The sequence below is a fragment of the Rutilus rutilus genome, assembly GCF_951802725.1.
Source record: "Rutilus rutilus genome assembly, chromosome: 14".
NCBI classification, from domain to species: Eukaryota; Metazoa; Chordata; class Actinopteri; order Cypriniformes; family Leuciscidae; genus Rutilus; species Rutilus rutilus.
In genome coordinates, this window is record NC_140219.1 from 11,378,142 (window position 1) to 11,392,611 (window position 14,470).

Below are 14,470 nucleotides of genomic sequence, written 5' to 3' on the forward strand. Positions count from 1 at the left end.
ATGTTAATGACAGTAATATTTATTGAACAAACATGAATTATTTTATCAAAATAAACAGAAAATAGTACAGACTTTGCTAAAGTGATTGTTTTGCACAAGTATTAAGTTAGACATTATTAAAAACAGATTTTAGCTTGCCTAAGTAGGCCTATTTGTATCAAAAATTTGAGCTTTTTGCACTATGCTGATGGTGAGCCTTTTACACCATGTGTGGGATAAAAGGCCCACCTTGCCACCTCATACATTTATAAGATTTTTAAACAAAATTAATCACTTTTATGGTTTATTTTCACACAAAATCTGTTGCTCCATCAAAGTTCAATAAAAACATAAATATTTTGTTCTGCAAAGAAACCATATGGGAGTAGTGAAAAGCACATTTTTCTTAAGGTGTGCCTTTATGTACCCTGCCGAAGGAAGTCTTGTTTGTAAAGGCGAAGGTTGACGGCAGTCAGATACTGTCACCTGCTGGTTGTTTGTTTCTACAATGGACGCTCTCGTCGCATAGCAGCCGACAGGAGCTGCTATTTGAAACCAACCAAACCAAGCGGATATTTGATCATTTGGAAAAGTACACAAAGCAGGCTAATATACGTCACTAAAGTAACAGCATACTCGTTATAAATCACAATCTGGGTCATCGCTTGTTTTTCTTTATTTGCGTATTTGAAAGTGATCCCATAATTCAACTACTAGCAGAGAACGTGAAAATGTTTTAAATGATCGAATCTTTTCATGCACTGAATCATTTTCCGCTCATCTCTCGCTTGTGAAGCGCGCGAATGAATCTTTGAATTCAAACGATTCAAATTAAATCGAGTCATTGGGGGTGAATAAAAAAAATCTGTACAACACAAAAATATGTTCAGTCCCTCAATTTAATAAATAAACACAATCAAGTTTAAATTTTTTTGCGTGTAAATATTATTCAGAAGCCTATTAGCTGCTATACTATACAGTCTAAACATATCGTAGGCTACCAACTAGGCTACTAGGAGATTCACATTCCTCTTAAAAAAAAACTAGTCAATTCTGTTCGAAAACTTCCCCGGCCAATCAGCAGCGAGATTTCACGTTCTAACTCCGCCCTTTTCATACTCTTTTCTTTACAGCAGTGAGCTGTGTGCAAGACTGTCGCATATGATTCAATTCACATCATCTTCATCATCATCATCATCATCATGAACCGAATAGCTGACGTGATGATTGTAGTGCCTCAAAATGGTTAGGAGGGGACGGATTATTCTGGGGTGTAAATTAAGACCTTGAAAGTATGCCTTTGTTACATGTGCCTCCTAGCGAAAGTTGAGTTGCCTCCGTTCTGCATTTTCGTGAGCCGCAAAGATACATTGTTACGGACTCTGAATTTTAAGCGTCGGCTCTGGTGCTGCTCATGTCGCACAGCGCTCACGCTGCATTGACAGTCGGTACTCTGGCTAGAGGCGAGCAGTGAGTGAGCTCTCCCCGTTCACCGGCGACCATAGTGAGTGTCTGCCTTGAAAACCGCTTTTGCGCGCACAATGGCCGGACGCCGCGGTTGTGTGAATTCGCTATGGTCAGGGAGCGATCGGGTTCGCATCGGAGAGCGGCTGAAAGCCACTCTGGCCGGCATAATGGAGCTGGACCTTCTTAGAGGACGACAGCTGGAGATGGTGGATGCGGTACTGGACGTGAATGAAGCGCCCGCTCACCAGGGGGAAGGACTGGAAAGCGCCGCCGAGGATGGTGCCGCAACCTCCCGCAGGCAACAGGTCAGTGGGGACGTGGGAAAATACCACAGGAATATAATGTTCCTTGTAATTGTAACTTTGATCTCGTCGTCGAGGTGGAACCCTGCTGGTGGCACCTGCTAAACGTTTTGGTGAGACTGGCATCCAGTGGAGCTCAGGTTGCATGAGCACCTATACAGGACGCTGCTGCTGACTGTTTACATTTCAGAATTGTACACACCTTTTTCTTCAACGTGTCAAGGTTGAGTTGGAGTGCATAGCTATTTTAGGCCACTGCACTGCACACAATGCATGTTGATTGCGCCTTTGAAAAATATAAAATGCCTCTTAGTTGAGTCATGTGGGGGACAGCAGGGTAAGCTGTGTCAATTTTAATTTGTCTTACAGGCATGGAGAAATTGAAAAAAATATGCCTTATTATATGTTTGTTATCAAATGTAGTCAGAAAGCATCTATAAAAAAATAGAAATATGACTTCTTGGGGAAAAGGTAGTTGCCCCATGTTGGGGGTAAGTTGAATCAATATGTTTAAAAAAAAATGTACACAACTAAATTACTGATAGGCCTATATTTATTCCTTTTTTCAAACTTTTTATTTAAATGTTTTCTCTCATTACAATGGTTCATTTTTACAGAAACCAGCCAAAGAAAAATGCTTAAAGGGATAGTTCACCCCAAAATGAATATTCTGTCATTAATTACTCGCCCTCATATCGTTCCAAACCCGTAAGACCTTCGTTCGTCTTCGGAACACAACTATTTGGGCTATTTTAACTGATGTCTTTACTACCTATCTGGGCCTTGAAAGCAGTCGTTGCATTTCTGCCTATGGAGGGGTCAGAAAGCTCTCGGATTTCATCAAAAATATCTCATTTGTGTTGCGGAGATGAACAAAGGTCTTACGGGTTTGGAACGACATGAGGGTGAGTAATTAATGACAGAATTTTCATTTTGGGGTGAACTAATCCTTTAATATTCTGAATTTTTCATTTTAATTCAATACCGATAATTCTTTATATTTGAAAGCCGATAACCGATATGTTGTCCGATAAATCGAAATCGAAATATTTATATATTTTTTTGAGAGCCTGATTACAAAAACAAAAGTCTCACCATCAAAAGCCATGTCCCAAGTACACAATTATAATGTTCTCATTATAATTTTATGTAGCCTATACAGCCTAAATGACAGCACATGTTGCACTTAACTGTATTTTCCTTTTTTGAAGTGGTTCCAATCATATTTTGTGAGTAATTAAAAACCATTGTGGCATCTGAAGTGTCTCAGCTGATGGAAATAATTCATTATTTATCTGCTTTAATATACCGGCCAAATATCTGATACTGATATGGTGGCAGATATATCGTTTATCCCTAAATTCAACACATTTTTAAAAACATTTTGCAGTTGTATTTGTAGTTTTAAGTAATGGTAATATGTTTCCACGATTTCCCATTTTGGGAAAACGTCTTTATTCAATAATGAAATAATTTGGATACATTTTTAAAATGTTTTTATACGTTGGCAATTCACCAACATACATGATATATTTTTAGATATGTATACATGTTTTACATAAAAATGCGTTTAAATTTTTTCATATGCATCTCTCAAAAGTAGGCAGCTGTATAGCAAGGGCTCTTTCTAATTGATATGGTCATGTGACAAATAATGCACTGTATTGTAGATTAAGAGGGTGGCACAATTTACCCAATGACATATCAATCTCCTATTAATCTACACATACTGTCTGTATGTTGGACAGACAAAATGTTTTACTAACAAAATGTTGATTTTGTCATGGTGATGAGGCAGGGCTCTTGACCAGGTATGGAGGACACATAACGTGCTGTTTAGGTATGTGCTTGTGTAATGGGAGAAGGAGGGAAGTGTATGTGAGAGTTGACAATAGAAGCACCATTGTGGGTTTTTATATAATGGACAGTGGGGCAGTGTGCAAGTGAACTCAAGTGAAGCCACAAATTTGAAATACATTTAATAGTGGCAATTAGCTCATGCATCTCTCACATTTCTCATATCCCTCATTTATTATAGGGCATTTATATAATTATCCGGGATCTCCAAGATCAAAGTGATGTGATTAAGAGCATTTTCTTTCATGGCATACAAAATTGTTTTCGCAATTTCAAAAGGCTTTTAAAGGACACTTACAAGTAGTCATTCAGTCTAGCAAAATGTGCAGATGAGAAACAGCAATATGTATCATGAGACAAAAGTGTGAGTCATCATCGGGGCGATGTTGTTGCCTCTCCACCTACGTAACTTCCATTTGCATAAACACCACATGGAAAAATGTTTCTGTTGTCGGCGTCACAGATATCACCTCTCCTCTGATACCCGCTGAGGGAGAGAGAGGATGGACGGAAATGGACAGAAAAATGAAGAACGGGGGTGTACCATGCAGAGCAACTGATATGTTAACCCCTCACTAGGATGGACTGCTGCGCAATGGCTGAATGCAGTGTCTGATTTCATAGCTACTATGCATATAGTCTTTCATTTAACTGGTGTTGATTTATTAGACTATTACAATATGATACGTTTTTCAGTTAAAGGTTTGATTGCTCTGATTCAGTGGCTGAAAAGCTGTCTTCCATCTTCCTCCCTCAAGACTCACCTTGTTATTATAATATGACGTTAAACCATTTTACTGTGTCAGTGTGGGAATTGAATGAGTAATTCCTCTGTCAATGGAGCTGATAGCCAGACTGGATATTCACCTCATTATTTCCATTATTTTATGTCCATTTGCATCATTAGCCTCATGAAATGCAGTTTCCATGTGCCAGAGCACTCCTTCGTGAATTGATCGGTAGCTGGAAAATGGCCAGTGCACCCTGCGTGAGACCCATATCAGGTTTCCCCTATTGAGCAAATGCTTCTTCCAAGCCCCTTCCCGGTGAAATGAAATAAATTGCAACTGTATACCACGATAATGCAGTATGGATTCTGTCTAGATGTGTGCATAGGTTTATGCGAACGAATTAGGGTCTAATTTATTCATGTTTTGTGATAGTCAAGTCAATTCATATCGTTTCAAGCAGTTTTGCTCTGCATTCGAAAAATTCAACTGAAGTACCACAGTGAGAAACAAGTGTTTGTTGGCCAATGCATGTGGAAGTGTCAATGCACGTGTTTGTTCATATTCCATCAGTAAAGAGAGAGTTAAAGTATCGCTGCTAAATCGGATGTGTGGGCGAGGAGAGGAGAAGGAGAGCGAGAAAGAGAAGGAGAGAGAGGGCAGGAAGAGAAGAGAGGCCTGACAGTTCTCTGAAGTGAAGTGGGGGAGGCAGTTATATCCAGGAGTGGTGGTGGTGGTTGGGAGGGGGGTCTCACATAAGAGATGCCTCCTTCATGCTGTTTGTCTCACTAGGCAACCCATCCCCCGTACTCTCTACTTTTCTTCAAAACTCTTCATTTTATCACTCTCTTTATGCTTTATGCTCCCCTCCATGAGTATTCAACCTTCACCCCCTCACTTTTACATCGTATGTTTTCCCTTCCATATATAGTTTTAGAGTCCGAGACAGTAATTGTGGGTAAACTGCTGGAGCAGAGATAAGCCTGGTCAAAGTCTGCCTTTCAATACCCATTATCCCCCCTTCTTTTCTCCTTTTCTTCTTTGTTTCATCATCTGTCTTTCTCCACTCTCTGCTTATTAACCGCCCTCCCCCAGCTTTTTTCATTTCGCCAATGCATCACCTGCATTGTCTGCGTAAAAGTCTGACAGAAGGTTGATCGGACTTAACAGGATATGCACAATAGTCACTTGGTTTGATGGGATTCCTCAGAAGTGAAGCAAGGGGAGATTCCTTGCGATGGGGGGAGGTTGGGGATCACAAACAGCTAAACCCAGTAAACACTTCATGCAGATAAGCGATTTAAAACTTCTGAGCAGAAGTGAACTTTAGCCAAAGCATTCCCTTGATTGTTCTCAGTTATTAGTCCTTTAAAATCCTCTCAGAAAAGCAGTCTTAGACATCATAAAGTTACCAGCTAATGATGTGGTTTAGGTGTACTGTTTTGTAAATGTATACATCACAGATACATGATTTCTATGCTGGTATGAGTCTGGGTGATTTGGTCAGCCGAGACAAATTTTAGTTTACACCTGGTTAACATGCATCTCAAATGCATCTCCAGTGACCAGCTGTGATCATATTTCGAGGATAGGATCTCTGATTTCAGGACTACATGAATCATTCACTACGTCAGTGTTTTACAATTGATAAAGTGCAAAAAATAAAATCACTTTGTTTATATTAGGCATTGATGTTCAGTGATGTGTGCATGTTTATGTAGTATGTATTCAATCAGATGGTTATTTCTATTAATACCATTCTGTTAAAACCTCTTTTTTTAAAATTGAAATAGTCAATTGACAGGTGAGTAGGCGGTCCTTTGCTGCTGTCTGGGATTCATTGCGATGGATTAGCGTTTAGCCACAAGTACAATGTACAAATACATGTATCATGATTGTATGTTAATACCAGGTGTAAACCGGGTCTTTGTGTTATCACCGTATCTTGTAGTAACATGACCCCTCCATCTGTTTCAGAGCCTGTCCTCTGCAAACCCTGATCTGTCTTGCCTCGGCACTACAGGAGAGGGGATAAGCTCACGCTGGTCCACGTTGTCCTGGGACGTCCCGTCTGATCTGCTGTCTTCTCAAACCCCAGACTTCCCTGGCACTACACCGCTTGACTGCGACTCTAGACCCAGCTCAGGTGCTGATACTCTAAGTTCCTCAATAATAAAGTTCCTTTGTCGTTTTGCAAAGAGCACTTCAAAATATTTTTGTCTGGATACTTGGACCTTTAACAAAGGCACTAGGGCCTCTGAAATATCTCGCGCTGAGGTGCTTCTCTAAAGCTGTTTATATTCACTGAGAGCGAATTGTGTGATTAATCATTGTTCCACAGTATTGTTTCCCTTTTTAGTATTTGGCATTTGGAGCATTATATAATTATTTAGTCACAGCTGGCTATTCTTGGTGTTGTATGTTATTCAGCACAGCAGTGCTCGTCAAAACCTGGATGAAGAGATGTTAAACCTTAAATTATTACAATTTAAAACAACTATTTTCTATTTTAATATATTCTAAAATGTGATTTATTTCTGTGATTGGTAAAGTGAGTTTTCAGCATCATTACTCCAGTCGTCAGTGCCACATGATCGTTCAGAAATTTTTGGTGCTCAAGAAACATTTCTTATTTTCAGGATTCTTTGATGAATATAACATTCAAAAGAACAGCATTTCTCTGAAATACAAGTATAATTTTGTGACATTGTAAAAGTCAAGTGCATCCTTTCTGAATCAAAATACAAAAAAAAAAAAACGTACTGATCCTAAACTTTTGAAAGATAGTGTATATAAAAATACTGTTCAGTTCTTCTTAGACATACAAAGTGCTTACAGCAAAACACCAATTATAGCAAACTTTGATAAAAAAGATAAACTTTGTAGAGGTTCGCAGTCAGTGAAAATATGTGAAATGTCTAAATCAAAAACAGTCATCCTTTAAACCATCCCTGAAGAATGAGCCCTGCATGAAATTGTAACACATTTCACACAAGCGTATGACTCATAGCTTGGATGGCTTGGGGCTCTATTTGAAACAAAAGATTCAGTGTTGACCTCTTAACTTAAATATGACACACAGTTTCTGAGTTTTTGGGAGTTCTCTTTTTACTTTGGCAAACATTAACCATAGCTTTTTATGGCAGTCCCATCATTTATATCATGTGTCACCCCTGAAGCACTTCTCCCCCTAACACTCTTAACTTCATCTATCATTCTCTTGTCCACAGGTTTTTACTCGGTCAGTGGAAGTTCTCTGTCAGACTCTTGTTACTCTGTATCCAGCGAGGCGGCTCCTGGAGGGTCAGTGAGAGTCAGCCGTAGGCCTCGCTCACTGGATCATAGTGCCAATCATTGGAGGGAGGCTGAATCTCTTAGTACAGAGTGTCCTGGGGGCACAGTGGAGAAACAAGAAAGGAGGCCCTTTTCGACTGGTATGATCGATCTTAAAGGTCTTTCAAAAATCAAAAGATTTGCCTATTTATATAAGCAAGATTTGTTAAAAATACTTACACAGGATGATAATGTTTGTTGTACATTTGCTATTTTTGTATATTTTCATTTAAGGTCATTTAAATATTATAAATCATACTGTAACAATCCTATATAACAGTAATAAGCATTTAATGAGAATAGGAATTCAAAACAAAAGGACAACAAAAAAGTAAAATGCCCAATTATTATTTATAGTATATACGCATATATATTATTTATATATACTGTATATACATACATAGGTTCTTTTTGTAATAATTTGGTGTTTTTTATGCTTCTGATTAAGTAGATAATTTATTGTATACTAAATAAGGAGAATGTAAATAATATAAATATATATATTTTATGCTTTATGAACAGGGGATCTTGAGCTCAATAGCCTCATGGTCCTGACAGACCTTTGTTCCAGTTTGGGAGGGTTTCACCCAGGCTCTCTTCTGCCTTCTTCCAACTCCAGTCCACAGATTCAGCTGGACCCAAAATTTTGCTCTGACCTAGTTTCTCGGAAGACAAAAGAGGTGTACCCTTACCCTAGTCCACTCCATGCTGTGGCCCTCCAGAGCCCCCTGTTCACGACCTGCCAGGAACCTTCCCCCACCCGCCTCTCGCCCAGTCCAGAGAATGAGCCTGTGGAGCCAGGGCTTGATCAACCTCCTGTGAAGCCCCCAGCCTCTCCTTCCTTTACTCAGCTGGAGAAATACATCAACAGATTAGTCCATCAGCATCACTGCAGGGTGGCCGCTGAAACCTCCAGTCGTGGACCCCAAATAAACATTGCAGGTTATGAGGGACTCCACCCAAGAAGTGCTTCCTCCTCCAGCCTGTCGGGAGGTAGTGCGACTCCTTGTAAGTCTATCCTGGGCAATTCAGCGAGAGTCAGCCTCAGCAGTATTGGTAAACATGCAAGTCGCAATTCCATCAACCTTGGAAACTTGCCCTCCGTGACAGGGGAGGATTTCAACATCAGCTTCCACTTGAATCTGAATTTGAACCTAAATCCGAACCTGAACAAGACTTTGAGTTTTGATGCTAAAAAGTTGAAAGAAGAGGTCTCAGGATCATGTGGGCATCTCTCCGCCAACTTAGTCACTCCAACTGCTTCCCCTTCCTCTTCGACTTCCACCATCACCAGCACTCCAAACTGGAGTAGGAGACCAAGGATCTCCACCTGCCCTTCCTCAGTGAACCATCGTGGGTCTCTGGAGATAACTGGAAAGACCTTTAGTCCAGTGGGATTCTCCAAATCTCTAGACTGGAGTGGAGCCTCAAGGGAAGAGGCAGAGGGTTGTCCTCCTGTCAAAGCTTCAGAAAGCCCTCCCAAAATGAATGAGGACTCTGCAGTTGTATGTGAGATCTCTCGTGTATCTGGACTGCCAAGATCTGTAGTGCTCGGTTTGATGGAGGAGGGGGTGGAGTTGGATACAGAATGTTTTAGGAACGAACGAGAAAGAGGTGTAGGTTCTGCTTCTCCAAGTAACGTTTCTACACTGCACTCTTCCCGGTCTTCATTTCACCACCCGTTTGGATTAGAACGAACTAATCTGACACCACCATCAAATGCCTGGACAGGTGCAGGCACAGGACAGGATTACATATCTCAACAGCATCGCCTACAGGTTTCCCACTCGGATTGCCATTCGGCAATGACATCGCAGTCAGGTAGCCCTCATTCGGACAATTCTGGACACACGCCTACTCGTTCTTCTCCCATCCTACCTTTCCCACATAATCAATCAGATCCCGGCTCATCTCCAGGCTCTTCCCACACCAGAGTCCACTCCCCTCCTCGGCTACTTTCAAATTCACCCTTCACTCCTGCCCAGCTGTCAGTATTTCGGCGTGACTCCCCATCTCAGTGCTCTCTTCCACGCTTTCATCCATGTAGTTCCCCACTGGAGGGTCCCATTCGACCTCGTGGAGGGTCCCTCAGGCAGAATGCAGGGGCTGGATGGAGGCCTCAAGATAGAGGCTGGAGGAGGAGTGGGGATGGAGAGAGGCTCTACCAGGGCAAACATGCCTCCAGAGAACTCATCCGTGCATCCACGGTGAGTAGCTATTCGGGCAGAGACTACGCCACTGGATGGGAGGATGAAATGAGCACTCAAACACCTAAAAAGGGTGGAAAGTTTTGGAAGGGGTTTGAAACACGATTTTGGGGAAGAGAGGAGGAGGAGGATGACGAGAGAGATGAGAGAGCTGGAGGGTTTGGTTGGAGGCACACCTCGTTGAAAGAAACATCGTCCAGTAGGCAAGATCAAAGAGGGAACAACCCGAAAAAGAAAGGAACAAGTTGGGACAGTCGGAGTTCCAGCCTCCGGTTGTCCAGACGAGCATTATTTCGAAGTGAGTCTCAGGGAATTCTCGATCCACATTCTCAGAAACGAGAAAGCAATCAGTGGCGTTCCTCGTTTGAGATCAGCCGTGCAGGACGAGGCTCTGAACGTGCTCGCAATCTGGTGCGAAAGGAGGAGAAACATCATTCTTCAACCGCCAGTCTTTTCCATCTCTCTCGATCCCAGAGCCTGGAGGGAAGCAGTCACTCCCTTTCTCCTCTTTCGTCTCCATCCCTCTCACCCTCGCCACCCCCATCAGCTCCTCTCACTCGTTCCAGATCGTTCCGCGACCTTGGAAGGAAAGTGTTTGGCTCTATGAGGTCCCTCAGTTTCAATAAAAATCACAAGTCAAAAAAGAAAGATTAGTGAGAACATTTCAAAATGGGAGAAACCAGGCTGCCAACTTTTCCAAACTAACGATTTACTCTCATTCTGCTTGTTTAGAATCTGCATGCCATGCTGTGTTGTGGTCTGTGCACTCTTATGGTCATAGTGGTGCTGGTGTTGTTTTTACTATGAACATATTATACTTAAAGTACATTAAAGTATATACTGACCAAATACAAAAATATGTTGTTTAAACTCATGCTCAGGACTTTGAAAAAAATATGAAATAATTTGAAAAGATTGTTAAAGTGCTGAAACATGATGAAATATCAATAAAAGTATTTCAAATTTAACATGATCCTTATTGATTTGCTTGGCAATGACTGCATAGGCTGCTGCTGCTGAGTGAAGAGTTCTGTGGTACAATAGGATTAAATATCTCACAAACAAAACTCTGCTGCCATAGACTTATAATAAATGTCTTATCACAGCATTTCCCTAATCATATTAGTATAATCCATTAACAATCTAACAACAGCTTGTTTGAGTGATCAATTTCAAATGGCAAATAAATTAGGCTTTGGGTTCTTTCAAAAATATTTATTAGGATGAACAAAAAAAACAAGAACTTTCATCTGAAAAATGAAAAGAACAGAAATAACACACCACAGCTGGAAGCAACTGAATGCATATCAGAAGCAGCTTGACAGCACATTAGCCATACAATACCGGACTACAATGCATTTGAAGTGCATTAAAATTCTCTTTCAAGCTGCCACATTGCACCAGATTTCAGTCACACATTTAATCCTGCCAATGGGACCTTCAACACCAGTAAATGCCATATGCAGCAAATTATCCATGCCCTGAGGCAAAACATCCCACTTCCTTCAACTGTATGTTCCTGCTGAGTCATGTATTAGTCCATTTAGACCAGTTTCTGTGTCTTCTCCTCTGCTAACTGCTCCTCGCCTTGTTTCTGTTTGCTGAACATGCCTTTGTACAGTGCCTTCTCTTTCTGGTAGTCTTGGCTGAGTCTCTCCTCCACTCGCTGCAGCTGTTTCTTTACATCGGCATCTGAGAAATAGAGAACAGGATGAAATGAATGGCATCGTAATTTTAATCAAAGCATTGACATGAATTTGATGTGAAACGGAGCAGTTCAATCTAAAGCGTTTGATCTTACTAAATCTGAAAGAAAATGGATCAATCCACAAAATGTAACAACACTACATTACGTAACAGGCTCAAAATCCAACACATGCTGAATCCCTTGAGAAAACTGTATCAGAAATTCCCTGGAAGCATATTCATTAGACCTTTTTTTTTACTACACACTTCTTGACACCCACAAAAAAAGTATTTCAAATAGTATTCACACATAATTTTTTTATTTGATCTAATAGGACAAGCAAACATTTGTAGATATGCCTTTTAAATCAAACTTAATAAATCTTGAGTTATACAGCAGTACTGTGGACAGTTTGGTTAATTAAATTACCAGGCAAATAATTTAAGGGGAACACTTTGTCTGGCTTTTCCCATCTTTTTTGTAATATCAGGAGTGACTCTCTTTCTGATTTCCATACGACTATCATTGCACACTTTCAGCCTGTATCATGCAGAACATTTTCACTGATTAACCGATTCTGTGTGGCATTCAGCCGTGTATTTTTAGATGCCTGTTCACACAGGACACCTAGCATTTAAATATAGATAATGGAATGGAAGGGAATGCAGGGGTCCTGTGACATGTTTTTAAACTATTTTTAACTTGACTTACTCTTAACGTTGCTCATGAGACTGAAAAAATAGCGAGACAAAAGCAAAGATCTGACATCCATATGCACACAGACAATTAAATTGCAACAAGTAGCCTATTCTGTGTGAACGACCCCGGATTTAAAAATCTTTAGATTTTTTTTCTCAATTAGATCTCTGTGCGTTTATAACAAACCAACGATAATTTGATTGAAATTGAATCGAGGGAAATCATTTGCTGAATCTGAAATGGCCCCCTAAACCATCAATCACTACAACCTACGTTGTCCACTAATACAGTTAACTTGGAAGACAGCCGTTGAGTGCACATTGGCTGGTGCAATGTGGAATTGAATGAGTACACTCGATAACATCCACAACGGTTTCGGACACAATTTACAAATGGATGCCCCTTCAAATAGTTTGCCTGAAAATCAACCCATGGTGCAGATTAGGAAAGAAGAATGAAACAGACAAGAAAAGGTGTGGGATGTGGTTGGTTTTTACCGTTGGGTTTCCCTCTGCTGGCCTGTATGAGGTACTGTCGAGCAGCCGGAGCATCACCCAGTTCTAATGAGGCCACCCCAGCTCTGTACAGGGCCTTAATGTCCCCTGCCCTCCAATGGAGCACTTTCAGACTGTACTCTAGCACACGGGTATAGTCCACCACCTCTCGCTGCAGCAAACATGCTGTGAGACACAGAAATAGGTCAAACGGAGAATGCCGTTTTTATTAATGTTTTTAAGTAAAGACGTCTCTTATGCTCACCAAGGCTGCATTTATTTGGTCACAATACAGTAAAAACGGAAATATTATTACAAATATATTTTAAATGGTCATTTATTCCTGTGATGGCAGAGCTGCATTTTCAGCAGCCATTACTCCAAACATGTGGAAACAGTGATGCATTTCCCCCCAGGATTCTTTGATGAATAGAACGTTGAAAAGAACAGCATTTATTTGAAAAACATAATCTTTTGTAGCAATGTAAGGTTCTTTACTGTCACTTTAAATTATGTGTCCTTGCTGAATAAAAGAACTAATTTCTTTGCAAAATAAATAGAAATTCTGTGAACATGCTTAAAAAGTCACTTCGGCTAAAATTGTCTGCCAAATTATAATGTTTTAGTGTTGTGATATTCGGTACCACAGCATTACCATCTCACATTGCCAAAGTACTTCTTTGTAAGGATTACAAACCTGCTAAATTATTATAGCAGTCTACTTGCGTGCTCCTCAGCAGGTCCTCCTGCTCCTGGCTCAGTTTAGGCACCTGAGCCCCAAACCCCTGCAGGACAGAGTTCACCTCAGAGTCCAGGCCACGGAGAACGAGCAAGGCACGATGATAATGTCCGATGGCAGCTCGCACATTTTTCTCCCGGTAGAAACCATTCCCCTCTGTCTTTAACCGAGTGGCGTCCTGGAGCTGTGAGTCCAAACGGGAACCAGATGATCCTCCAGTGGCTCCCAAACACGACGAAGCACCGGCCGCTGCCTCTGACCCATCATCCCCTGCAGTAGGATCTAAAGCCTGCCACACATAACAGTTGTAAGTGTTGACAACATAAAACTACAGCATTATTGACACTTAAATATAGCCACAGTCTCTGCATTAGGAGATCAATCTGTCAAAACAGTGTATGCAGGTTTTAGAAGGTTTAGAATCATGGTCTCCCATCCTGGCTAAACCAAACTGGTGTAGCTGGTCTCCCAGCATGACCAGCTGAAAACCCTCCCAGTACCCAGTCTAAAACCACAAGCAGAGTTTTAACACTGATCACACATCTAAACTCTTGCTAATAAATAAATCCAAGCAAACGGGCACACAAAATATGAGGGCGTGCAACAGAGCTTACATAATTAAAAAAGTCACATAACTTTTTTTTAATCGAACCAGATCTTTTCATTGAACTTGAACTGCGAACAATCACAGCATGCAGCAGTATATTGCCCCACTTTTATCACATATAAAAGGAAACAAGACATGCTAAGTATATATTTTACCGTTTCATCCATGGCGTTTAAAGCTTTAAATTGGCTGCAGTCGGCTTAGAAGCCAGTTTAATGAAGAAAATATTGTTGGGACGCTAAAGAAACAATTCTGACACTCTTCTTCGTGGATATGGTTGCTGCAGTACAATTTGCAATACTGCCTCCTACCGGTAGAATATTAATAGCGCACCATCACATGAGAGATTTACACAATCACATTCATGTTCA

General features: G+C 40.8%; 2 protein-coding genes across 2 annotated transcripts; one reads left to right on the top strand and one right to left on the bottom strand.

Annotated features, from left to right (window-relative positions):
• Window positions 1–1,108: 1,108 nt before the first annotated feature.
• On the top strand, window positions 1,109–10,839 carry LOC311303366 (uncharacterized protein). The gene is made up of 4 exons (XM_084429795.1): window positions 1,109–1,751; window positions 6,311–6,479; window positions 7,564–7,767; window positions 8,189–10,839. Exons 1-4 carry the CDS (start codon window positions 1,521–1,523, stop codon window positions 10,525–10,527), a joined length of 2,943 nt encoding a protein of 980 aa, XP_084285921.1. The 5' UTR covers window positions 1,109–1,520; the 3' UTR covers window positions 10,528–10,839.
• A 234-nt stretch (window positions 10,840–11,073) lies between these two features.
• ttc9c (tetratricopeptide repeat domain 9C) lies at window positions 11,074–14,400 on the bottom strand. The gene is made up of 4 exons (XM_084430213.1): window positions 14,255–14,400; window positions 13,451–13,781; window positions 12,757–12,939; window positions 11,074–11,565 (listed from the first exon to the last, which is right to left on the bottom strand). Exons 1-4 carry the CDS (start codon window positions 14,264–14,266, stop codon window positions 11,417–11,419), a joined length of 675 nt encoding a protein of 224 aa, XP_084286339.1. The 5' UTR covers window positions 14,267–14,400; the 3' UTR covers window positions 11,074–11,416.
• Window positions 14,401–14,470: the final 70 nt, after the last annotated feature.